A 27,648-nucleotide genomic window follows, 5' to 3' on the forward strand; every position below is an offset into this window, starting at 1 on the left:
TTGCACTATTAGTTTATATTTTGTTTTGTTCCTATTGTAATTAGAATATTTGTGGAAATTAACGTCAGGTTTATAGTTAGTTCCAGTAACTACGACGACGACGACGACGACGACGACGACGAGTAAGTAGTATGACGGTAATTGGTAAACAAACAACACATTTTTCTTTCAATCTGACGTTGTCTACTTAGTACTTATTAGACAAATGTATTGGGCGATCACTAAACTTATCCTGCGGGTGAAGTGCTCACAATTCCAAAAACTAATAGTCACGTGTCACGTGACCACGAATTTCTCTAGGCCATTACCAATTTTCCACTACTAATTAACAATTGCGCAAACAAGTCACAATTGCACGGAAGCACGTGATCAAGAACAGAAACGAAACACGGGTAGACATAAATAAATTAAATTACACTTAAAACTTAAAATTGTAAATATTACGCTTTATACAGTTAAATAATTTTCATGTAAGAGCTTTAAACCCTTGTAACTAAGTAATAATAATAAAGTTGATTTTAAACAATAAGACTAGAAATTGAGCGATAAAGTGGACAAAGTTCTAAATAGAAGAATTACTGAACGTCATACGCCAACTTACCTTTCCTAATGCTAGCTACCTCTTTCTCTTATATAAATATGTATGTACATAGTTGTTTTGCTGTAGTCGATATAGCTCGATTTTACTTGACAGCTGATTGATATTGATATTGACTAATCCAGAAAATTGCAAACGAGTTAGTTGCTCTTTGAGATATAATAACCACAGTGTCAAAAAATATTTTTGAGCTTTAACCAACAAATCAACTAAAATAAAATAAACTGGCGAAAAATATAGTTATCACAAGCTAATGGAGCTGGTCGCTACCGCTACAGATACTGGTCACATGCCACTTCAACCAGTTGGAAGCAGAGATCAATAGGCCAGCAGCCGGTAATGGAGCTGGTCGCTACACAGCTACAGGTCCTGGTCACATACCACTTCAACCGGTTGGGAGCAGAAATCAATACACCAGCAGCCGGTAATGGAGCTGGTCGCTACTGCTACAGGTACTGGTCACATACCACTTCAACCGGTTGGGAGCAGAAATCAATAGGCCAGCAGCTGGTAATGGAGCTGGTCGCTACCGCTACAGGTACTGGTCACATACCACTTCACCGGGCTGGGAGCAGAGATCAATACGCCAGCAGCCGGTAATTGAAAACAATCTTGCTGTTATTCTGAGAACATCGAACTTGGAGCCCAACGCTACGTGTAATGCTTTGCATTAACCAACATAAATATGAACTACCAATAAATATTTAAAACATAACAAACCTGTTTCTGAACGTGTCGCGATTGTCCGATTCATTTTATACATTGTATTATACCGTGTAAAATATAATTTTATTACATACTTTTACTTATTCTACACTCTTTTAAGAGTTTACCCGTTCATCACATCCAAATCGCAATGTGCTTTCAAAAAAACACTAAAATTAAAGCTTTCTTTATATAAACATACAATTCAGAAAAAAAATCCTGAAATGCCAACTTAACTTAACGAAGCCGAAAATTGTAACAAATGTGAAATGATTCTTAATATTTGTTATAATAAAGTAATAAATATGAAACATCAAAAAATCTGGATTGCCAACCTTCAAGTTAAGCAGTTTTGTGCATAGTTTTCAGCATAAGCATATTGTTCAAGTAGGCCTCGACATTATAAACATCTCAGACATTGTCTGTGGAAATAATTTAGGCCTCACTTATTCGAACGTGAAGTTCGATATCTGATATTAATTTAGCTAATAATCCGAACGCACCTTTTACTCAAACGACTATATCGTATTAGTCACTTCAAATTACACTTCAGGAAAATAACTTACAAACACAACCATATTTTACAATAGGGGTTCAAGCCCGTTACGTTAAACTACTGCAAATCTCCATTAAATTTATTCAGTTATTCAGTTTTATCATAGAATAGAATATTATGAAATGAGGAACATTTTGAAACACACCTCTAAGTGTAATGTCTAGGTATACAGCCTTGGTCAATAGTATATTTTACAAAGGTACCTCATATTCTAATACAAATTAAAGCTAATTAAGAAAGAACCCGGAAGTCCCGGGACTAGGATAAAAGTATTGATAGTGATGTTTTTCTGTAAAATATTATTAATTGTCAATGGCAAATTAATATACACAGTTTTTTAACGTTTTTCGATATACTATTATACATAAAAAAACACGCAGTACTTTCGACCAAAGCTGTACGTATCTACCTACCTACCTACCTACATAACCATACATACATGTGCAACAAAGTGAACTACTGTCGCTGTCGCTGCGTTACATTGGTTTTATTTTCGTACTGATCATAAAACTATGGCAGTGTCAGGTCAGCGAAATGTATATTGTTAAAACAGGTATACAATTATCAAAGTCAAAATATCTTGAACCCCCAATTGAGTTATACACGTCAATTGTAATTGATAATACAATAATAAAGTCACATTAGATACAAATACGATTAATAATTATAACCACTAATAAATATGAGTGCTTCACAATAATACTGGATACATAGAATGGGAAATTATTGCTCACCTCGCTCGTGTGCTTGCCACCAACATTCTGAAACAGACGTTGAATTGAATATTTGATCACGAACAGGGTACATACTTGCGTAGTGCGTAGCCATACCATGATGCCAATCGTTTACGCTCCGTAGCGAATGAAACGCAACTGTCTTTGTCGCACTAATATGGAAAAGTGATAGAGAGATATTACCGTATCGTTCGCTACGGAATGGCATCTTGGCTAGGCACCCAGACCGGAAAACAGGTAGAGTTGGGCCAAGCTAACTCTGCATGGCATTTGCAATTTTAACAAAGTGTGGCAGTCACTAAACTCATCACTAAATAATATAAAAAATACTTCCTCGCATTGTTCAAGTTGTTGCACAGTTAGCTTAGACGGACTCGAGAACACCACAAAGTTTCAAAAGAAAGATTTTGTTAAATATGCTAGGCTTCACGTTGAAAATGACGCGCGAGTGACTCAAAATACGTGAGCTATCCGATTTACCCGTATAATTGGCTTAGAGTTAAATACTATTAATATGACTCACGACTTTTAAATCTGATTATGTTAACTTTACATTAAAATCTACTTTTATAAGATTAGGGTTATAAAATTAAATAAAAATACCTAGTTAGAAAAATGAGATTACGATGAGAACGGTCGGAGCAAACACAAGTGAGAGTCGCGTGGAGTCGCGTGACCGCTCAACAGGCTTGTTGGTAACTTACCGTCGCCGTCGGCTAGTGAGCGGGCCGGATCTGGTTGAGGTCGTCGTCCGAGTCGGTGGGCGGCGCGTGCTCGGACGGCGCCAGCACGGTGAGGTGCGTGGAGTCGCTCTGCAGCGTGCTGCACTCACCGCCGCCGCTCCAGTTGCCGCACTGAGCCTTCTTCTGCAACGCTTGCACGTACGACTGAAATGTCCATATTTCCATAAGTTTCATTAAATCAAAGTTTCCCGAGTGCCTGGACGATAAATAATAGCTTTTCTCCAATATGCTTGGAAATGTTCACCTTATTGTAGCAAAAATAGAACGGAAAGTTCTTCTTTACCCATAATAAAAAAAATCAAATCATTATTGGCCTGTTTTAGCGGACGGGAAGTTATTACTGTATTATTTTTTACCTTTTAAAATATGTACCGATACCAACTGAGAAAAATGAATGCAAACAGCCAATTATTATTACCTATAGAAGCGTCTACGCGGGTCAGCAGTCACTTGGACGTACTAATGCACAAACGTTCCAACCCACAAGTCACCCGAAATTGAGTTAACACCAGGGTACCTCTTTTGACAATTACATGATATGAGCACAAATTACCCCAATGTTCCAACCCACAATTTCAATGATTCTAGGAGGAAACATTCGCTTCTTAATGATCGATGGCGGTGAGGCTTACGAGTGTCATAGTCAAGATGTTACACAATCACAAACCTTCTCTTCTATAATAGGTAATATATGTATATATTATGTAATGTAATGTACCTGGGATATGACGTCGCCGTGCGCAGTGCGCACCTGGTACAGATAGCGGTACTTGCGCTGCTTCATCTCGGCGCGCTGCTCGCGTGTAACCGGCCGCGTCTGCTGCGCCTTCAGTCGCCGCTTCTGCGCTCCTATACCTAAACAAACGTTATACCTACTCATTAGATGTTATGCCCATTGGCGTTTCCTGTCAAGTGCTATTCACGTTAATTTATAAAGGTGCGCAAGGAACATTAGACATAGAAGAACATAGAACATTTTTATTCAACATCACATGAAATGGCAGAGTTAACAGATAGTGTAACACATTTTTTTACAGATGAACCTTAAATTTAGACTTAAAAACTAAGAAATTGAGTTGCACATCTAAGGGAGAAATATTCATGAGTGTTAAATAGAAGTTGCAGTATATTTACTACAACGCTGGTTTTCAGGCATTAGAAAATTATAGACCCCATTATATAGGTATAGTGCAAGTATATGCAATGGCGTACTCTGTTCATGGTAGATGCCGGAGGCGGTTAGCGCGGCCTGCGCGAACAGGCCGAGCAGCGCGGCCACCGGCCAGGCCGCGAGCGCCAGCCACGACAGGCGGCACGGCGGCGCCACCACCGGCTCCAGCTTCGCGCGCGCCCACAACTGCAGACGGAAACACACGATCAGTGCCATCAGTGGGCAGTGGGAGATACCGACCCGGTGACCCTTGCTGAACAATCCACCTGTGATTGCGCCATAATACGACTACGTTGATTTTAGAGCTCTGTAAAACTTTGTGGACGGAGCTCTTTAGGGATCACTTCGGTCTCGCAAATCGGTTAAATGTGTTTTTTCGTATAGATCCTCCTTTTTAGAAGTCTGTTAAAATGTAGCATGAGTATATGCTGCATGCAGACCACATATTAAGCGAATCAATCGAAGACCCATTCATTTAACTTGGTATATGTTTATAGTTTTGACGCTAAGATGGAACAAACGAGACATTCATAAATTGCTCATATCGTAATAACTCTTCCCTTTGATATTGCCGCAGTCGGGTAAAGTAAGTATTTATTTGCAAAGAACAAGTAGGTACAATAGTTTCTTAGGTGGTAAGTGACAATTGGTTGCTTATTTTGCTATTTGTACTATACAGGTTGTACTAGCATGCAATAATCTTATAACGACTACAAATCCGGCTGTAAATCTTCAGAGAGGAATTATTTTACACTGTAATAGCTTTTATCAGTTAATAGCTTTATCAATTTATTTCTAAATGTATGTACAGGTAGTTCTCTTACAGATTTTGGTAATTTGTTAAAAAGTTTCATGCACGTAACAAAACAGTGATTGGAATATAATGCTATCCTGGGGAACACAATTATGAACCAGCCTTCCATTCCAGGACCACGTTGATTTCCAGTAGAGACGCTTTCAGTTGTTGTAAATATCGACTGATTACAAAAAATATCGGAAATGCCATAGGTAGGAACTTAGGAAGGAATGCGGGCGACGCGGACGCAGAGAGCGTGCTATACTGACCCACTTGAGCATCATCATTCTCTCGAGGAAGTAGTCCAGCGCCGTGGCGATCACTGCGCCGCCGTACACCGCCGTGCCGAAAATTGTCACAACTGCAAAACAATCACACATCGTATTATAACAGGACCTAGCCTAGCCCTAGCACATGTGGTTTTAAATTTAATTTATTTATTTATTTCAAATTTTATTTTAAGCTAGAAACATTAAACTCCGTAAAAGGGTATTTTATTAAAAGAAAACTGATTACAGCGTTTTTAAAATTCATCCCCCAAGGTGGTGAAAAAGGGATTGAAAGTTTGTACGGAGATCAAACACTTTTTTGAGCGTGGAACTTGAAACTTTGGCAAATGATTAGAATCCAAGAAAAGTAATTTCAGCGTTTATAAAAATTCATCCCCTAAAAGTGTTAAAGGTTTGTATGGGGTTCAAATTATATTTTAAGCTAGGAACTTAAAACGTCGTAAAAAGGTATTTTATTAAAAGAGAAAACTTGACTTCAGAGTTATTGAAAATTCATCCCGCAAGGTGGTAAAAAGCGTAAAGTTTGTATGGAGGTCAAACATTTTTGTGAGTACTGGCATAGAGTAACTTATACTAGAGCGGTAGTGTCATAGTAAATTTTGTAACCCCAGTAAATTCACTGCCATCTGTCGACACACTTTAAAACTAAAAATGAAGATTTATAAAAATACGATAGAATGTATTTAAATATAGATAAATGATTTTTTTATTTGCATTAATTATTTTTATGATTTTGACCCATGTTCTTTCACTGATATGCGTTAAAATTGTTAAATAACAAACGAAACCGTCAACGCCATCTATACGACTGTAGGCCAAAACTAGTAGCGCCCTCTGAACGAGAATCAAATTTGCTTGATTTTCGAGGCACGTTTTTTCCTTAGACTGTATCCATCTCTTACGGAGTTATATCTATCTTTGGTACTGGACTTGAATCTTTGTATAACGGCATATTATTAGAATACAAGAAAAGTATTTTCAGCGTTTTTAAAAATTAATCCCCTAAATGGGTTAAAAAGGAGTTGAAAGTTAGAATCCATTACAAATGCTTTGAAACTTCTTAGAAAGGCATAATATAAGACTACAAAAAAAATTGAAAATTCAACCCCTTTGGGGGGGGGGGGGGGTTAACGTTTTAATGAAGTAGAAGTTTTCTTTTAAGCTAGGAACTTGAAACTTGGTAAAAGGGCATTATATTAAAATAGACGAAAACTGATTTCACCGTTTTTGAAAATTAATTCCCTAAGTTGGTGAAAACAGGGTTGAAAGTTTGCATTGGCAACGAAAATTTTTGTAAATAGTGAACTTGAAATGTCGACACAATAATAGAAAACGGTAAAAGTGATAGCGTTTTTAGAAATTTATTTCAGTTATGGGCTTGAAACTTTGTAGGTTGTGACAGACAAATCTCATGCGTTGCATAATTATTAACATGATTAACCGCCCCTACTGCTATCTTTTGCTGCATAATGTTCTATATTATACTCATGTGAATATGAATATATAACCACCAACATACAAATCCACGCGTACGAAGCAGGCAGGCGGGCAATAGCTAGTACTCATATATTATATTTGAGGAAGAGACCGCGCCTCATGTTGTTTACTTATAAGTTGCAATGCATGCGTAATATGACTCACCTTTTTTCCAGTACAAATTGATGACCGCGAAGAATATGCCGGAACCGAGCAACGCCACAACGCAAAGCCAATACTGGAACAAAAGTATTTCACATTTTGGTATTTTTATTTTCTAGGTACTTACTTATGTGACGCTCACGTTACAATACCTAAAGTTTGTCACATTTCAAACATAGACACAGAGAATCATACTAACTTTGTCTTACACTAGTACTACCACCCAAAAGAAAAGTATGAGTATAGTTGTTTTCTTGTTATTTACTGCCAATTTGGTTTGACCAACTATAGTATGTACATACAGATTTTTAATTTTTTTTCTTGAAAGATAGTTTTAATCCATTTGAGTTTAAACCCCACAAACAAATCAAGTGAATATGTGAAATAGGTCGCCCAGCCGTACGAGTCGAGTATGATGCGTGAACAATTCACTTGATGGTTATTTTAACAAGATAGTAAATCCAAAGTAATTTTACCCATGTTTGTGTAGTTTGTAGATTGAGAGTAATTGTTTTATTTCTTGTTTTTTGTGTGTATGCTCGCGAATTAAGTACCGACCCTGATTGATTTTATTCTGTTTAATGCTAGCCATGAGTGAACCCTCTTCATTACGCCTTCGTTGTCCCCACTGCCCCAGTTCAACAAGAGAATTTACTGCTCATGGACTTGCAGTGCACATTGGGCACAAGCACAAGGGTTCGCCCCGTGCGAATTCCTCCGGATCCGCGCAAACGTTGCCACAGCCAGTGCAAACGGATGTCCCCAGTTCTATAGGGCTGGATGACCTAGCGGCCCTTAAGAAGTCGGTGCGGGTGCTGCGTCATATTCCTAAGGGAGCTCGGAGTCTGGCGGCGGGTAAACTGAGTGGCCTGATCGATAGTTGTGTCAGCGCGAACGGTGAAAATGAATGGTTTGCTTTACTGTCTTTCGCCTATTCCGCATTGCGAGTGCCTGATGCAGCGGTTAAGGGTAACCTGACCACTAAGGTCAAGCGGAATATAGATTCGACGGGAGGTTTCGACGGTGTGGATGTCATGGTCTCCGACCCAAAAACCTCCAGTTCATCCTCGGTTCTGAAGACGATCGAATCTAAAGTTTTCGAGGGTGATCTCAGGGGGGCAGTACGGGTGCTAATGTCGGAGGACGCAATGGCCCCATTTTCTTCAGGAACTCTTGTTGCCTTGCAGTCTAAACACCCGGCCCCTTCTCGACCGCTACTTTTTCCGCAGGAGCCAGATAGATCCTTTGTTGCATTGACGGTGGAGCCAAGGGACGTAGCTCAGGCTCTCGGCTCCTTCAACAGCAGTTCTGCCGCTGGCTTGGACGGCATTCGTCCAGCGCACCTAAAGGAACTTACGTCCAGCTCGGCGGGTGATAATGGTTTCCGGCTACTTGAGTCCGTGACGAAGTTGTGCAACTTCTTGCTCAGTGGTCAGTTAAACCCTGTGGTTTGCCCTTTTGTGTATGGGGCCTCATTGTGCGCCTTGTCAAAGAAGGGCGGAGGTATGAGGCCAATTGCGATAGGTAGCACTTTTCGTCGCCTGACAGCTAAGCTGGGTTGCCGAGCTGTGAAGGAGGAAATGGCCACATATCTCTGTCCTCTTCAGTTAGGGTTTGGCACGAGGTTGGGGTGTGAGGCCGCAATACACGCAACGCGGGCGTTTGCGTCAGATCCGAATAACGAAGGGTGTGTGATCGTCAAGCTGGACTTAAAAAAAACTTTTATAAAAAAAAGATAAACCGACTTCAAAAAGGATGAAATAAAATATTATCCTTTTTAGGGTTCCGTGTTTAAGTATATGCGTTACCAACTGATATGTTTGAAGTCGGTGCCAAGCCAAATTTTAAACCATATATTCATAGGGATTTTGGTGCAATTCGATAAAGATGCGGCTATATAAGTACGTTGGATTACCTAATGCAGCGTACTACGTAGGCGAACAACACGCGAATGCGAAGCGGCGCGGCACGGCGCCTTAATTAATCCTTTGATACCTATATAGAAGTGTCCTACGTGGGCGATCTCGTTGCGAACGCGAACGAATTGGGCCGGCCGCTCCGTGCCGGGTCGCTTCGCTTCGTGTTCGCGAGTGTTCGCCTATGTAAGACGCAGCGTTACACGACGACAATAAACGAACTTCCTGTACACCTCAGAACAGAACACACGGTTGAACCTTCTTGGCGCAGTTCGTACCATGCTTGTCGGCACGTTAGTGTAAATCTAATACGTTTTGTCGTCGTATTTTTTTAAAGAGCATTTCTTACTAATTCTTAAACAGTCATAGCACGCAAGTGTGGGATTGGGACTGAGTTATTTTCTGTCGCTTATTCAGAGGACTACATTTCAAAATATAAAACAATTCAAGGAACCCTCATGCAAAATTTCAGCTAAAGCGGTTCAGTTGTTTAGCCATGAAAAGGTAGCTAAGAGGCAGACATAATTGCTTTCACGTTTATAATATTTGTACAGTTGTAATGGGATTTATAGACATAAAGCTGATTATTTTTGACTGGTATTGTTACTACTTGGAGTACTTGGCTTGGCACCGACTTCAAACATATCAGTTGGTAACGCATATACTTAAACACGGAACCCTAAAAAGGATAATATTTTATTTCATCCTTTTTGAAGTCGGTTTATCTTTTTTTTATAAAAGTTTTTATTTTTCCATTTTTAGTTTTAAGACATTGTTAAGAGCGTGACGCATGAATGAAAAACATAATCATGTTTATCTGTAAATTCGTAAACTTTATTAAATAATCAGAATTTTCCTCGAGTCCGTCTGGGAAATCATTCCTGTCAGTAAATCCATTCTCCGCCCCGCCACTGACCCAATCCCTCAAACCCCCCGATCACTCAACCTCACAGCACATCAACCCCTCATCACTGAACCCCTCGACCCTAAACCACCAACCCTTCAACCGCCATTCCCCGACCCCTAACCCCAGACCCCTTAACTCCTAACCCTAACCCCCAATCCCTTAACTCCCAACCCCTCAGTCTCCGACCCATCAACTCACCTCCCCTCAACCCCCAACCTCAAACCCCCCAAACACTAATACCCTCTACCTTCACCTCTCAGTCTCTTTGGTTGTTTCCAACACTACCTACATCAAAAATCATAATACACATACGAGGGAAGTTATCAGTAGCCTTACCACGAGTTTGACATTGATATATTCGCTATCGTATGCGTAACTTACTGTTTATGCATCTCGCTCGTACTGGCGTATTAGTGTACAAAGTAAGTTACGAAGAATATTTAGGGCCAAACTCGTGGTTAGGCTACAGTTGCACTACATCAAATTGGTGGTATTGGTGAGTAAATGCTTGAGTTACTTTAGAAAACACCGAAATTACCATACACGTGCCTTTAAAAATTGAGGAGTTCCCTCAATTCCTCACGGATTCCATCATCAGATCAAAACCAAAAATATTACGAAAACACCTTGGAGAGGTAACTTCTTTCAAACAGAAAAAGAATAACTCAAATCGGATCATGGGTGCCGGAGTAATCGCTGAAATCATTATCATCAAAACAATCATCATCATCAGCTCCACTTCATCAAATTGGTGGTTTTCTAGAAAAAATTATCAAGTTTCTTAAGAAAACGACCAAATCACCATACATGTGCCTTTAAAAATTGAGGAGTTCCCTCAATTCCTCATGGATCCCATCATCTGAACAGCACCAGATTAATGTGGAACCAACTTGGAAGTAGCTCCTTTCGAACAAAAAAATAATTACTCAAATCGGACCACGGGTCTCGGAATAATCGGTGAACATACATAAAAAAAAAAAAAATAGCCACAACCGAATACAGAACCTCCTCCTTCTATGAAATTGAAGTCGGTTAAAAATGCCTTTAATACCATAGAGCGTGATGTCCTATTAGCCGAGGTCAAGGAAAGGGTGCCCTCATTGTATCCCTTCCTTTTTCAGGTATATGCGTCCCCCTCCAATCTTTTTTATAATGGTTCCCTCATTTCTTCCCAGGTCGGCGCTCAGCAGGGAGACCCGCTTGGACCTCTAGTCTTCAGTCTCGCCATTCATAAGGCGATCTCAGTGCTTCAATCCCCGTTGAACATTTGGTACCTGGATGATGGTACCCTCGGGGGTAAGCCTGAGGTGGTGGAGCAGGATCTGATCACCCTGCTTCCACGCTTTCGAGAACTGGGACTGGAGGTGAACTCGAATAAGAGCGAATTTTTTCCTTGCAGCGCCGATTCACGGCTTTCTTCACCTTCATTTTGTGATTTTCTCCCCGGGCTTAAAGAGCTTTCTCCTCGAACCTTTCATCTTCTTGGATCGCCCATTTTCCCTGAAGCCATTCCAGAGGCTTTTGAGGTGCGAAGGCAGCTTCTCCTGACCGCCGGGGAAAGGCTAAAACACATTTCTGCGCACGTAGCTCTTTTGTTGTTGCGGATCTGTTTTGCCGTTCCCAAATTGACTTACTTCTTGCGTACCGTACCGACTTGGCTTTACCCTGTGCATATTGACTCCTTTGATTGTGTGTTAAGGGAGTCATTAGAATTGCTGTTAAATGTTTCCCTTGATTCGAGTCAATGGGATCTGGCCTCCCTTCCCATTCGGACCGGCGGTCTGGGCGTCCGGCGCGCGCGGGATGTGAGCCTGCCGGCCTTCTTGGCGTCGGTGGCTGGGGTTGGCAGCCTTGTCACTCAAATTTTAGCTTCGAATGGTGATGAGGTAGCCATACCTTATGCTGCGGATGCTTTGGCGGCATGGTCGGATCTCAACCCGAGTGCGCCCACGCCGGAGTTACTGGACCGTCAGCGCTCATGGGACGATATAGGGGTGAAGCGGGTGTTCGACGGCTTGTTGGGGAATGCAGCGGGTGTGGACAGGGCGAGGCTCGTCGCTGTGTCGAGGCCGGAGTCCGGAGCGTGGCTTCAGGCGCTTCCTTCTCCGCACTTAGGTACCCTTCTTGATAACGACTCGATGCGGGTGGCCGTGGCTCTTCGCCTGGGCTGTGATGTGTGTGAACCTCATGTATGCATCTGCGGCTCTATGGTGGAGAGAGACGGCCATCACGCGTTGAGTTGTTGTCGGTGTGCTGGGAGGTACCCACGCCACCACGCCTTGAATGATATCGTACGAAGGGCGTTGGTCTCGGCGAATGTTCCGTGTGTGCTGGAGCCACCGGGTCTTAGCAGATCAGATGGAAAGAGGTCCGACGGGTTGACCTTGGTCCCGTGGGAGAGGGGCAGATGTCTGTTGTGGGACGCCACGTGCGTCAACACTTTTGCTGCTTCGCATATTAGCCGCACCGTGCGTTCGGCGGGGGCAGCGGCTGAGCTAGCGGCGGCTCGGAAGCGGGAAAAGTATGCGGTGTTAACGCACTACCTATTTGTCCCTCTTGCCGTGGAAACCACTGGCTGTTGGTGTGCTGAGGCCAAGACTTTTATTGGGTCATGACCCTCGCTCCGGGTCGTTCCTTTTGCAAAGGTTGTCCATCGCTGTTCAACGTGGCAACGCGGCGAGCGTGATGGGCTCCTTTGCATCTGGAGGGGCGCGGGGCGCATTTTGTGAATAGTTTTTGTGTTTGTTAGGTTCTAGTTTAGGTTAAGATCTTTGTAATGTTTTATTTTGTATGACATGTGTGTTATAACTTGTAATTAATTATATTGTCTTCGGTTACCGCGATAGTTACTCATGAAATAAAACTATGAAAACGGATTATATCGCGTATATTGAATTTATAATACAGACTGCAGGAGTGTATTAAATCCAAAGTATAATAACCATCTGCCATCAATAACATGTAATACTATTTATTGTACAGGGTTGGGCAGATTAAGTGTCCTAGTTTAAAATAGCCATACAATTAAAACAAAAAACCGGCCAAGTGCGAGTCGGACTCGCGCACGAAGGGCACAAAAAACGGCAAAAAAATCACGTTTGTTGTATGGGAGCCCCACTTACATATAAATTTTATTCTGTTTTTAGTATTTGTTGTTATAGCGGCAATAGAAATACATCATCTGTGAAAATTTCAACTGTCTAGCTATCACGGTTCATGAGATACAGCCGGTGACAGACAGACAGCGAAGTCTTAGCAATAGGGTCCCGTTTTTACCCTTTCGTCCGGAACCCTGAAAACTTCAAATTTCAATATTGTCTTTATTTTAAGTATACTCTATACACACACACACACACACGCACGCACGCACGCACGCACACACACACGCACGCACGTACGCACACGCGCACACACACACACACACTGTCGAACTGTTTGGCCTACTCTCGTTTAGAGGGCGTTTACGGTTTCGTTTGTTATTTATAATTTTAACGCATATCAGTAAAAGAACATGGGTCAAAATCATATAAAAATAATTAATGCAAATAAAAAAATCATTTATCTATATTTAAATACATTTTAACGTATTTTTATAAATCTTCATTTTTAGTTTTAAAGTATGTCGATAGATGGCAGTGAATTTACAGTGGTTACAAAATTTACTATGACAGTACCGCTCTTTGGTAGTATAAACGTACTAGTTAACTAAAACTCGAGGATAGTTTTGTACCTATTACCTGATCCAAACAAACATGAATGAACAATAATTAAACTGAGATTTAAAGCCATTTAGGCATTGACCTTAAACAATTAAATAAAATGACTGTCACAAGTTAGGGGTTCTAAATAATAATAGGACATTCAAAGTCAAAGAATGTTTAAGATAAAAGGGTTAGTTACTTACCGTAGTAGGCCTATTGTCCAGAAAATGGTCGTAGACGGCAAGTCCAGCAAGTGCCAGCAGAAGTCCCGTGTGGAAGCCCGTCATGAACAGGCCCACGTACTGTATCAGCATGGTGATGAGGCCAAATAACAGCCCGGCGCACAATGCCACACCTCAAACAAAACACATTTTTACTCACATTACATTAATGAGATATACACATCAACAGTTATATTTATTATCATTTATATTAACAGTTATATCTAACAACTCATGCGTAATATATAACAAACACTTGAATAACTGCCGCCCATCTATGTGAGTCCGGTAAAACATCTGTACATATAACAACATTAACAACTCGACAATCCATGGATGCTAAAATTAACTTACAAACATTCCCATATGGCGGCATTAGGTGATCCTGGAGACATATCAAATACACTATTGTCGAACCAAAAGTGAATCCCGTCAGAAACATGCTGGCTTTAAAACATCGATAACCTGTAAAAAAAATGCACATATAATCTTTCATCTTACAACCTGTAATAGTGGAGTCAATATAAAGTTTAAGTTACATTAAATGCACACTCAAATTTTTCTACATGGGTGAATACTATATCATATTGAATACCCGTCTGTAAATTAACAACTTGATATCAGTTCCCGTTTTTGAGAAATAAAACTTTTTTTTAAATCTTTTATACTACTTAAACAATAATTCCCACATAAGATATTTTTCGTAGAATGGGTTATGAAGCTTATACGACTACACGGTCAGAATATCTCTCGACAATAATGTAAATTATAGATTTATTGAAACAAATTATTATTTTGTAAGTTTTTCATGACCGAGGAACTCCCACACCGAGAGAAAAGTTTTACTATGGTGGTTATGAAGTAGTTGTATCGATCATGTTTAAAAATCTCCCGAGTCACTACTATATTTGTAGAATAGCAGCAAGATTTTGGAAACAAACAGCAAATAATAATGTTCTGCACAATTAATGGACATTTCTAGTTTTTTGCCAGTAACTGCACAAGTTATGGAAGAATAACATATTCATTTTCCTCTCGATAATTAAATCAATTTCCAGAATAAAAAATTAAAAAAAGTATGCGGTATTTCCAGGCATTCACAGAGGTCAATTCGAACTTTATTTAAGATGTCAATAATATATCATTTTGTTATCATTCGCCCGACCGTCTCGCTCGCACTAAAACATATTTTAACTAGTACGAGCGAAACGCACACGCAAATTAAAAAAAATGACATCTTTAATAACAAAGTTCGAATTAGCCTCAAGGTATATTAGGAAAGTATACCTTATGGCTTATGGCATTGCGTTAAGGTTCAATAGTTCAATGCATTAAGTGTCTGTCTTTATATGAAAAACGATAGCTGTCAAATTTTTATATCTATTCACAAAACGTTTAGAATACTGGATGCTGTGTCAGATATAAATAGACCCTTGAAGTCTTACAACTATCTATTATGCTTGATCTGAATCTTACTGGTTAGTAAGGACCGTCCACTTAGTTATACTTCGAATAGCCGCCCGGACAAATTATAAAGCTAATTTCGAATTTTAAATTTTGACAATTCACGAGAAGAGTAACGTAACGTCAAACGATATGTTTGTCCCTTTTCAACGATTCTGTCATCCGATGCTTTTAGTAGCGGGAGCTGTGAGATTGAAAAGACGCAAATGTCAGCAATTCGTACCGCTTGGTATTTGTCAGCGAGCGCATCGCGACATGAAACCAGTATGAACCTGACCCTCGATTACGTATAATTGTAAGGAAACTTGGGATCAAGTTATATTAGTCTAAGGTCTAACAGTTGAAAATAAGACGTGCTCTGAATATACAGTGTGGAAATTTATATGGGCCCTGAAGGGAAAGTGCCTTAAAACCTTAAGTTACCTCATTTTATTTTTAAAACGAAACAAAACTGCATTCAAAGGTTTTTTGAAATTCGCTTGTCTCGCCTGGGAATCGAACCGACTAAAAATTCCAAACAATAAACACTCCCTATTTTATTCTACTAGTCGATACAATTAATGTTAATGATAACATTTCTTCAAGAAACATTAGGTCTTACACTCGTCTGTCGTACAAAATTTCCATAAAATCGAATATTTAGTACTCAAGAATATTTTTAGACAAGCAAAATGGAAAAAAAAATTAAAAACCTTTGAATGCAGTTTAGTTTCTTTTTAAAAATAAAAGAATGTTTCCTTTAAGTAAAATGAGCTAACTTAAGGTTTTCAGAGAATTTCCCTCCAGGGCCCATTAATTTGATTATTAAATGAAAATTAAAAACCTTTGAATGCAGTTTAGTTTCTTTTTAAAAATAAAAGAATGTTTCCTTTAAGTAAAATGAGCTAACTTAAGGTTTTCAGAGAATTTCCCTCCAGGGCCCATTAATTTGATTATTAAATGATAGTGGTAAGTAAGCGCATTGAGTATGCACTTTTGTCTCAGGCGATGCCGCTTGGCACGATTGATTGTTCCTTAGGGCAAACAAAACTGATTCAGCCCGGTAGCCACGAGATCGTAACGCCCCCCAAAAGGGGGGTGAAAGGGTCGGCTCCCCAAGTCCAATCTATGCTATATTTCTTCGTGTTCTTAGCAACTAGGGCAACTTATATCATTTTCGTATAGTTTAGGAACGAGGAATTCATTTTTGAAATAATTATTAGACCTTTCCATACAAAAAAAATGAGTTGTTTACAAAAAATTTAAATGTTATGTAATTTGTTGTGTCAATTTTCCCTGTTACAATTACAGTGTGGCGATTTGCACTAAATAAAAAAATGGACAATGTAGCCCATTTATTGTTCATTCTGGAAAATATCACTTTAAAGGAATAGCTGCCGAAACGCCTGGCAAAAAAGAGGCTTTTTTTCTTACTAAGCGGCGTTTTAAGTTTCCAAAGTTTTTATTCCTAACTTGTTTTTGTTCCTCACTTGTTGTTTTTATTATTTTTTCGCAACTGTGTTAAAAAAAGGTCGTTCGATACACGTGCGGAAATGTCATTCTTCACTCGTCCCGAGTCTTGCCAAGATACCTATCTCGGTACTCGTGAAGTAATGACATACTTTCCGCACTAGCATCGAAATGTACTATTTATTTCATTTGGGCACCAAGAAGTATGTTGGTAGTAAACCTTTTAGTGCGAGTAAAATAGTATGTAATAATGATTTAATATAATATTGTTAATTTACTAAAGTTTCATTATTGCGTCATTTCATCTCATAACCCTACTACCCATTGAATTGAATGACCTTTTTCACGTTTTCTGCAGCTATGCAGTCGACTGCAGCAATATTGAAGCGCGACATTGCTGTCGACTGCTACGGCAGTAGCCGTAAATGTCAAAATCAAATTTCCTGTCTGGACTTTGACGTTCATTTAAAATAAATAATTTTTAAGAAAAAAAAACCGACTTCAATTGGGGATGCCGCTGAAAGTTCACTTATTGTTAATGGTGCACTCTTAGATTCCAGACAATGAAATGAAAAAGACAGCATCTTTTGCCTAATAATGTAGAAAAGGAGGTAAAACCACCCACTTTTCTAGTAGCATTTCGTTTCTGTAGGGGTCGCAGTTCTAACCTAACCTAACCTACTTTTCTGATAGCATTTCGTTTTTGTAAGGGTCACAGCTCTAACCTAACCTACTTTTCTCATAGCAGTTCTGTTCTGTGAGAATCGCAGTTCAAAACCCAACCACCCACCTAACCCACTTTTCTAGTAGCATTTCCGGGTCCGGATCAGAGTCCGGGTCCGTGTCCGGCTGTCCGGGTCCATGATTGGGTCAGAGTTCGGTTCGGGTCCGGGTCCGAGTTGGGGTCCATGTTCAGACCCGGGTCCGGGTCCGAGTCCGGGTCCAAGTTTAGGTCTGGGTCCATAAGGAAGAGAACAAATCGCCAAACGTGAACTATGTGTCATTGAAGAGTTCCATTCTGATCATTATCAGCAGTTTTCATTTCATCAAATGTCACTTTTTTAAATGTAAATGCTGGATTTGTTGATAAAAAAACAAAAATCACTATATGTATGCCTTTCACATTTGAGGAGTTCCCTCGGTTCCTCGTGGGTCTCATCATCAGAACTCGAGCTTGACAAAAATATGTCTTAAAAACTTAAGTTGCTTAACAAACATAAAGAAGAGGACAAATCGCAAAACGTAAACTATGCGTCATTAAAGAGTTCCATTCTGATCATCATCAGCAGTTCCACTTCATCAAATGTCACTTTCGAAAATGGAAGTGCTGGATTTGTTTATAAAATTACAAAAATCACTATATGTATGCCTTTCACATTTGAGGAGTTCCCTCGATTCCTCACGGATACCATCATCAGAACTCGAGCTTGACAAAAATGTTTCTTGAAAACCTAACTTGATTAACAAACATAACAAAGAGGACAAATCGCCAAACGTGAACTATGCGTCATTGAAGAGTTCCGTTCTGATCATCATCAGCAGTTCCACTTCATCAAATGTCACTTTTTAAAATGGATGTGCTGGATTTGTTTATAAAATTACAAAAATCACTATATGTATGCCTTTCACATTTGAGGAGTTCCCTCGATTCCTCATGGATACCATCATCAGAATTCGAGCTTGACAAAAATGTTTCTTGAAAACCTAACTTGCTTAACAAACATAACAAAGAGGACAAATCGCCAAACGTGAACTATGCGTCATTGAAGAGTTCCGTTCTGATCATCATCAGCAGTTCCACTTCATCAAATGTCACTTTTTGAAATGGAAGTGCTGGATTTGTTCATAAAAATACAAAAATCACTATATGTATGCCTTTCACATTTAAGGAGTTCCCTGGATTCCTCATGGATCCCATCATCAGAACTCGAGCTTGACAAAAATGTTTCTTGAAAACCTAACTTGCTTTACAAACATAACGAAGAGGACAAATCGCCAATTGTGAACTATGCGTCATTGAAGAGTTCCGTTCTGATCATCATCAGCAGTTCCACTTCATCAAATGTCACTTTTTAAAATGGAAGTGGTGGATTTGTTTATAAAAATACAAAAATCACTATATGTATGCCTTTCACATTTGAGGAGTTCCCTCGATTCCTCATGGATCCCATCATCAGAACTCGAGCTTGACAAAAATGTTTCTTGAAAACCTAACTTGCTTAACAAACATAAAGAAGAGGACAAATCGCCAAACGTGAACTATGCATCATTGAAGAGTTCTGTTCTAATCATCATCAGCAATTCCACTTCATAAAATGTCACTTTTTTAAATGTAAGTGCTTGATTTGTTGATAAAAATACTAAAATCACTATATGTATGCCTTTAACATTTGAGGAATTCCCTCGATTCCTCATGGATCCCATCATCATAACTGCTTTTTGACGAAAACGGGACCAATCTGTATGTATATACTTACAATCAAAAAAAGAATTTTCAAAATCGGTCCAGAAATGACGGAGTTATGGAGTAACAAACATTAAAAAAAAAAAAAAAAAAAAAAAAAAAAAAAAAAAAAAAAAAAAAAAAAACAACCGAATTGAGAACCTCCTCCTTTGAAATCTTGAAGTCGGTTAATAATCAAAGGGGATCATCGATTTTGGGCCCAGAGGACAAACCATCGCGTATATTATGGTACACTACACAGACGGTCACAGTAATTATAAACGCATTTTATTACGGAAAAAGATATAATATTGGGTGTAAATGAAACGGGAATGTATTATACAATAAAATAAATTATATCTATTATTCATTTCCGTAAATCACACCATCATCTTTATTAACATAGCATAGCTTAACGCTCAATTTCGCACAAACCGTGAGGTTTTGACTAAGGAGTTTAAAATTCTCTTTGCACTAAACTTTATGGTTGGTAGAAAAGTCTGTATTCTAATTTGGCACTAACTGCCACTGTCTGTCATTGCTATGTCATAGCCTCATAGCTGACATACGTGAGATATATGCCGCAATGTATGCATTGCGCGTTTTATCGGAGCTTTGCCTGAGGTGTGTTAAGTAAGCGATTTTTTTGTAGAATATAGTAAATATAAAGAGCTTAATTAACATGTAATTTTTATGTACACATTAGTTGTTATTATTATGTAAAAAAAAAAATTAATAAAGAAAGTTATTGGGGGCAGGTTTCTGTGTCAAGCTGTAAGAAAATATAAATATTTAATGAGTATATGCTTGAGAACCGCATATTAGAAAATCTCTAGTGTGGGAATTGGTGTTTTGGTTTATTTTTCTATTTTAGTGATAATTTGGATTTATAAAAAAAAATTGACATATTTTGTGGAGATTTTTTTCAAAATATATTATTTGTAACATAGGTAATCACATCTCAAAAAATCTCTGATGTGAGAATTAATGTAGATTTCCCATACATTTTGCACTGTGCTGACCGGCCTATAAGAACAGTTTATAATTTAGAAAATCGCGCACGAAGTAACTTTTTTCAAGACTAGGTAATTTGATTTCTGATAACTATTTGTTATATAATCATCAATATCATCATCATCAATGTACAAATGAGCACGCGTCGTCCTGGATCAGTAATTTTAACAACAAGCTGTGTTTACTTCAACTCGACCATCCTATACAGTAGACTTATATTGACCGGGATATAGACCGTGATTACCTTTTGTAACCTTTTTTTTTGTTGCTCAAAAACAATACAAAAGGTAATTACGGTCTATATCCCGGTCAATATAAGTCTAGTGAAACTAACCGTGAATCATTCAAAACTGTCATCCTATACAGGTAACGTAAGAAGCATCCACTAATAATTTACGTCTGAATCTTTAACATGCCTAATATCCCATAATAGTAATGACATTAATGTATACCTAAAAGCACAGAATACTAACCAAATAATGTGTAAACAATCCCAAACACAATATACATAGCACAAATGACGCTTATGATAGGGTCATAGTTGTAATCAATGGAGGTGCAGAAGGAGCCCTCAATGTGGGGCCCGCTGAACTTGATGGTCATGTTGGGAGGTGCCCGGGTGGACTGCGGCACCAGCTGGCCCGCAGATAATGACATCGCGGATATCTATATTTACTGTTTTACTTTCTTGGTCACGCAGTAAGCTCGATCTGGAAAAATACATCTTATTGACTTCTAGGTTTTGACAATTTATTCCTAAATAAGACATTAGACAAATTCACCCTTAGAATAAGTAATCCGATATTATATTCTGGAATTTCTTTGTTAATGGATTGACAATTGATTGATATAGTACTATGCCTTATGGGAAACGGTCGAAGAGATAGTTCAGATCCGGAAACCGCTACCAATGTTTAGTATGTTGTTGGGCATGGTACCAGTAGTTTTGGAGACCCAGGTCTCCAAAACTGCCGGGAGACAGCGGCGCCGACCATCTACTTCAGCGGAATGACGTCATCAAAATGACTCCCGCCTCGTTGCGAATATTGCATTTTGCACCCAAACTATGCATTGCACATACACGTGTGGGGTATTAAACGAAAGCCAATGAAATATTATATATTTCACTAATACACTATATACCAAAATATACAATAGTTTAAGAGAAATTTAAAATAAATAAAAATGATTTAAAAAAAAAAACGATTATTTTGGTTTTTCAACCAAACCAAAAGCCGGACGTTAAAGCAATGTACTACAAAATTAAAGCTGATGTCTCAAGCCATACACTGATATCAAAATAATCGAAATCAGACCAAAAATGTGAAAATTATGCATCAAAATGTAGGTATTTGCTAGAACAAATTCATTAGTTAAAAAAATCGAAATTGGTCATTTTCAGAATAATTCGCATAAGCTTCTAGTATGTTATTAGCAATATAAAAAGGATCATAAAACTGCTGGGAGTCAATCTCTATAGTGCCTGAGTAACAAATAATGGCGTCATGCATGTGACCGCTGCCAAAATTTGCAAAATCTAAATTATAACTACACCATGAGTCATACATACACGTGTGCTATATCAAACGAAAGGTTATTAAATATATTATGATTCGTTAATACATTATTTATAAAAACAATGTATATTTTAGGAGCTACAAACAAAGAAAAACCACTTTTTTTGAGAAAAGTTCGTGTATATATATTTTATAGCTCAACTAAAAACGTTATAACAACGTTGCGTCTAATATAAAAGAAACCTGTTATTCAACTATACGTTAAAGCTTAAATTTTTAATTTCTGATAAAAACTGTAGTTGTACAAAAAAAACTAAAGCGCGCCAACAATTCTACCTTAATGCGCTCATATTATGCAAAGAATAGTTCTAATTATGGGGTATTAAATGAATAACATTACATAAAATACATGAAAACGACGAATTTGAAAAAAAAATAACAAAAAATATTGACAGAAGCAAGTACAAAATAGGTGCTGAAGTCCCTGACTTCTGAGCTAGATTTAAAAAACCTGTTACAGAAGTCAGATTCCTCTCCCAGACAATAGAAATAGGCAGAATTTGCTGTCTACGTGTAATGTATTGTTTACATGGAACTACTGAACTGATTTTGATAAATGAGGCGTCAATTCATTCGCCTTTGTAGCCCAGGTGAACAAAACTTAAATTTTAACCGATTTTTAAAGGAGGAGATTAGGTACGAAACGAAACCGTTGTTTTGCATATTTATCAAATAAATTCATTTTATAAATTATAATTCCACTCCAAAATATCGTTTTCATGTGTTTTATGTAATGTTCTTTCATTTAATACCCGAAAATTAGGACTATTCTTTGCATAATATGAGCGCATTAAGGTAGAATTGTTGGCGCCCTTTAGTTTTTTTTGTACAACTTCTACAGTTTTTATCAGAAATTAAAAATTTAAGCTGTGACGTATAGTTGAATAACTGGTTTCTTTTAAATTAGACGCAACGTTGTTATAACGTTTTTAGTTGAGCCATAAAATATATATACACGAACTTTTCTCAAAAAAGTGGTTTTTCTTTGTTTGTAGCTCCTAAAATATACATTGTTTTTATAAATAATGTATTAACGAATCATAATATATTTAATAACCTTTCGTTTGATATAGCACACGTGTATGTATGACTCATGGTGTAGTCATAATTTAGATTTTGCAAATTTCGGCTTCGATCACATGTATGACGCCATTATTTGTTACTCAGGCAGTATAGAGAATGTCTCCCAGCAGTTTTATGATCCTTTTTATATTGCTAATAACATACTAGAAGCTTATGCGGATTATCCTGAAAATGACCAATTTCGATTTTTTTAACTTTAATACATTTGTTCTAGCAAATACCTACATTTTGATGCATAATTTTCACATTTTTGGGTTGATTTTGATTATTTTGATATAAGTGTATGGCTTGAGACATCAGCTTTAATTTTGTAGTACATTGCTTTAACGTCCGACTTTTGGTTTGGTTGAAAAACCAAAATAATCTAATTTTTTTTTTCATCTTTTTTATTTTTTTTTAAATTTCTCTTAAACTATTGTACATTTTGGTACATAGTGTATAGGTATTAGTGAAATATATAATATTTTATTGGCTTTCGTTTATGGTACCATGCCCAACAACATACTAAAATTTGGTAGCGGTTTCCGGATCTGAACTATATTCCCATAAGGCAGTGCACTAATAGACTGATCGATTGATTTGGTCCTTTTAATTTTTCCGTAAAAAACTGTACATAAAGAATAACAAAAGTTTTTGTTTTTTCAACAGACTTCAAAAAGGAGTCAGAAAGGGTTCTCAATTCCTCGGGATATTTTTTAATTGTATGTTTCCAGTTGGTCCTTACAAAAAATATTTTTGTTTAAAATTTATAAAGTTCGTCCACGCTAAATAATCCACCTAGTTTTACGCGGCCATATACTGTCACTGCCAAGAGTCAGTGCAACGCAAATGCTTTCGAAGCACTATTTGGTGGAAGTGAAACCTGTGGAACTACTGATGAAGTAAATAATAAAATGTAAAATTATACCTTTATATTGTTAATGAGATTAGTCCGTTGTGTACACTTATTTATATGGCAAATTATGATGATGTAATTTACTTTTGAAGAGTTGGTCATTTGACTCAATAGATTTGTTTAGGAAGGGGCGCCAATTGACCTTTGAACAGGTTACGAAGAACAACCGGGTCCCCTAAATAGTGTATTATATGTATAGTTATGTTAGCGGCCGATCGTAAAATCTGCCAGATCATTATATTCCCAGGCACAATAAGTACATCCATCAGGCATTGTCAGTTGGACATCGGACAGTCTGGCTCATATGGTAAGAAATTAAGTTTAAGTATTCATCTAAATATTGTTATAATGCAATAGAAGATCTTTGAATTGGCCAAGCCATAGTTTTTAAACCAAAGTGTAGTCAGGGCTTAGCGATTTGGCTTTTATTATTATTTGTTTGTTCTTTCCATATCTCGGGACCATGGGGTCCCGGACTTTTGGGAGGCGTGCGTGAGGCCGAAGCCAACAGCGTTGAGGCCCTTAAGACAATTTAATCTAAAAGCAAGGGATACACCTGGCGGATACCATCCCCGAGCGCACAATGTGATATAGAGATGGGTAGCTCAGGGGATATAGATATAAAGGATATATATCTTTCTCTTTTCATGAATCACTCTTCTTGTCTTTACGAATCCGAATATATCAGTATATCCCAATATATCCGTACACTCGCACCGTCGCACCCGCGGCAAGGATTTACTAAAGTGAATAGATAGATAAGATAAGCGATGTCTATTGTCTCTTTGTCTCGGCCGCGCGTCGACGCCGCGCCGTCGATCAACCGAAGTACAATGCAATGATGTGATGAGTCAAATTGAGTTCTATTGCTTAAAGTTTTAAAGCTTAGTTGTTTGGACCTAGCATGATTATTTTCGTTGTTATTATACACTAGCTGCGTTTTGTTCCTACAAAGTTAGAATTAAACTATGCATATGCAAACTAATTTAGGTCATATTTTGGTAAGTTTAAGGATTTACACAAAACGTATTTGCGATTTCCAAAATTTTGCAAATCGTTCGCTTCGCTTTGACCTCGTTCGTTTCGACGGGACTTGAGTGTATTCCTTTAGGTATTTAATAAAATGTAAACAAACCGCAATAAGGTATTTTATTACGCAAAAATATTAAAATTCAATAACGTCAATATATTCATTTTTAAATGCAAGGTCAAGGTTATAGATAGAGCAATTCACGACGCGCAGATTTGTCAAACCTAAAGTAATAGCATGAGCATGACAATACGAACCAAAGCAAGCGCCTTCGTGAATGAATCGATCTATATCCATCATGATACAATCATCCAAGACATCCAATATATAGGTACAAAATGAAAGAAACAATCTCGCCACGGTATAATAACTACTCTAGTGTCCTCTCTCTCACTCATAACAGTCATAACATGACGTAAAGTGAGCAAGTGCCGATACAGTTGCGAGCGGGAGCAGTGACGCATACGGATATAAAGATATAAAAGAGTGATATATATCCCAGTGAGAGAAAGATATATATCACTCTTTTCTTTTTACTGACACATTTCGCCCATCTCTAATGTGATACATAAGGAGATGGTCCCCGCCAGATGCAATTTTACCAAGATGAGGGTAGGTATTTTTATTGTAGGAGTGAATAAATCTAATCGGACATAAACTAGGCCTATTATGAATATAAAGTAGGTTATTCTTTTAGCAAACCGCTACCCGCTATGTTAAAAATACAATCATAATATCATTGCTTTAAATGTATATTCATTGTTTTTCAATATAAGCTTCAGCAGAAACAAGAAAGCGAGCAAATAGGCAACAACGATTTTCACCTGGTTTGTAAAGTAAAGCCAGGCAAATAAGAAATTAGTAAGAGCAGGTATTTCGCGATCGCACTTTCACAACGACAAAAATGAATTTCTATAGTCACAAGCGGAGACAACGTTAAGGACTTGCCAAGAAGGAACAAGATATTATTTGTTATATTTTAAGGCTTGAACATTATTTTAAGCTTATTTAAAAGGGTAAACAAATCCTGCAAGAAAAACTTACCATTTTTCATGAGTTTCTATTTCGCATCGTATATTTGACGACGCAGTTCTGGTGCCACTACTTAAGACAGCACCTTAGTTATTATTGTACTTATAAGTTTATTTAAAATTATGACTTTAGCTGTTTTCTCAGGATTAAGCTACATTTAAACAAAGGATTCAACTTGTCGAGTTCACAGTGATTATATGCTCTGTTGCTCTCAGCTCTTTGACAGTCAAACCCATCTGACCGTATCGTCATATTATTTCATTCCCTTTTTGTGTTCTTAGTGATGACGATATGACATAGCCAATACCGGTTTTTAACAAGTATTTATCGAATTATTTTGGATGTATAGTCTGTCAAGGGACTGTCTCATTTCAAACATAGACAGAGATAATAATACTATCTTTGTCTTACACTAGTACTAGCAATATAGTTTTTTTGTTCTTATTTACTGACAAGATTTGCTTGACCAACTATATTTTAGGATTTGATACTACCAAGGCTAGGAGGATATAACAAAAAGGAGTAGCCATTAACAGGCGTTCCCCTCTGCACTCACGAAAATAGTTGGCCAATGGTCATACACAATGTATGGACTGACGTTTATCTGACATGGCTATTTTTACGTTACGTATACATTTGACGTTCCCCTCGCAAAAATCGGCACTTTTTTGTACAGAAAATTACAGACGTGGCTTCTCCATTTGGTTATATCCTCCTAGTACCAAGGCTAGATTTCACGTCATTTAAGGTTAGAATACACTTAGAAAACTTATACAATTAAATGATTAATTCACCTATATTAGGGTCGGTTGCACCGTTCGCTAAATTTTATTGTATAGAAAGTTTCATAGTTCTTTGCTGCTTGACGTTAATCATTCTGTTAATTGCATGGTTAATTGTGGGTGCAACTGGCCCTTAGTATTCCAAAATGCTCAAGTTAAAGGACGTTAAAGCACAGAATAAGGTTTTTTTTTCTATTTTGACACGTTTAGTTTGAGATGTTTAAATAGCTGTTTAAATCCAGAGAGAGATACCTATCTCTTTCTCGCTTTCACTTATGGATGCGGCGCACCAATGTCGCTCTGCGGTGCGGTAGTCTGTTACGGCTTGAAGAAGTGTAAGGTATTTTCCAATGTTCAATATTGATGACAATTTATAAGAAACTTAAGTTCTTGTTCTCACTGTCACGTATAACGTGAATGTTAAATAGTAACGCTCACAAAGTTATTTGTTGCCTTAGGATACCTTTTATTCTATAACTACTTACGCTCTTTGAATAATAAAAGTATTGGTATTTATAGCTTACAAACACTTATACCTTGTAACCTTCTATTAATTTTGACCTAAGCTCATAGGTATAATAATAAAATAACCATTTTTTTCTTTAAAGATTTCCTACGCTGTGATAGGTATTCTTTATATTCATACGCCTAACCGGATCGGCCGCTGATCACCTCACCCTTCCGTCGTGCACCGCGCGCGTCTCCGCGCTCGCGGGCGCCGCTGTCGCTGACATTCACCTTTTCGCCTCCCGACATTACAACGCACAGGCTGTGCCTCTTTATACTAGATCTTGCTTAATTAGCAACACATGCAGGCGTTATTTATAAGGAAAAGCTTTGATGAATAAATATAATCACTCATATTATTGTACTGCACCGCTTTCCTTTTGTAATGCAACGAAG

At 38.0% G+C, this 27,648-nt stretch overlaps 1 protein-coding gene across 1 annotated transcript; it reads right to left on the reverse strand.

The window, feature by feature from the left end:
* Nucleotides 1–1,373: 1,373 nt before the first annotated feature.
* LOC134754367 (transmembrane protein 198) lies at nt 1,374–26,155 on the reverse strand. The gene is made up of 10 exons (XM_063690662.1): nt 25,976–26,155; nt 20,820–21,056; nt 14,331–14,441; nt 13,959–14,110; nt 7,235–7,307; nt 5,573–5,664; nt 4,549–4,693; nt 4,055–4,191; nt 3,298–3,480; nt 1,374–2,620 (listed from the first exon to the last, which is right to left on the reverse strand). The coding sequence occupies exons 2-9, from the start codon at nt 21,001–21,003 to the stop codon at nt 3,310–3,312; spliced, it is 1,065 nt and encodes a 354-aa protein (XP_063546732.1). The 5' UTR covers nt 21,004–21,056; nt 25,976–26,155; the 3' UTR covers nt 1,374–2,620; nt 3,298–3,309.
* Between the last annotated feature and the right edge of the window lie 1,493 nt (nt 26,156–27,648).

This window comes from Cydia strobilella, chromosome Z (genome assembly GCF_947568885.1).
Source record: "Cydia strobilella chromosome Z, ilCydStro3.1, whole genome shotgun sequence".
NCBI lineage: Eukaryota > Metazoa > Arthropoda > Insecta > Lepidoptera > Tortricidae > Cydia > Cydia strobilella.

What these genes read in the sequence shown, in the direction of transcription:
- LOC134754367 (XM_063690662.1), bottom strand. Translation starts at nt 21,003, where the DNA reads ATGTCATTATCTGCGGGCCAGCTGGTGCCGCAGTCCACCCGGGCACCT. An exon ending in CAATTTGTACTGGAAAAAAG is followed by an intron (nt 5,665 to 7,234) that starts GTGAGTCATATT and finishes ATTGTTTTGCAG; the next exon opens with TTGTGACAATTTTCGGCACG. An exon ending in CGGCATCTACCATGAACAGA is followed by an intron (nt 4,192 to 4,548) that starts GTACGCCATTGC and finishes ACGTTTGTTTAG; the next exon opens with GTATAGGAGCGCAGAAGCGG.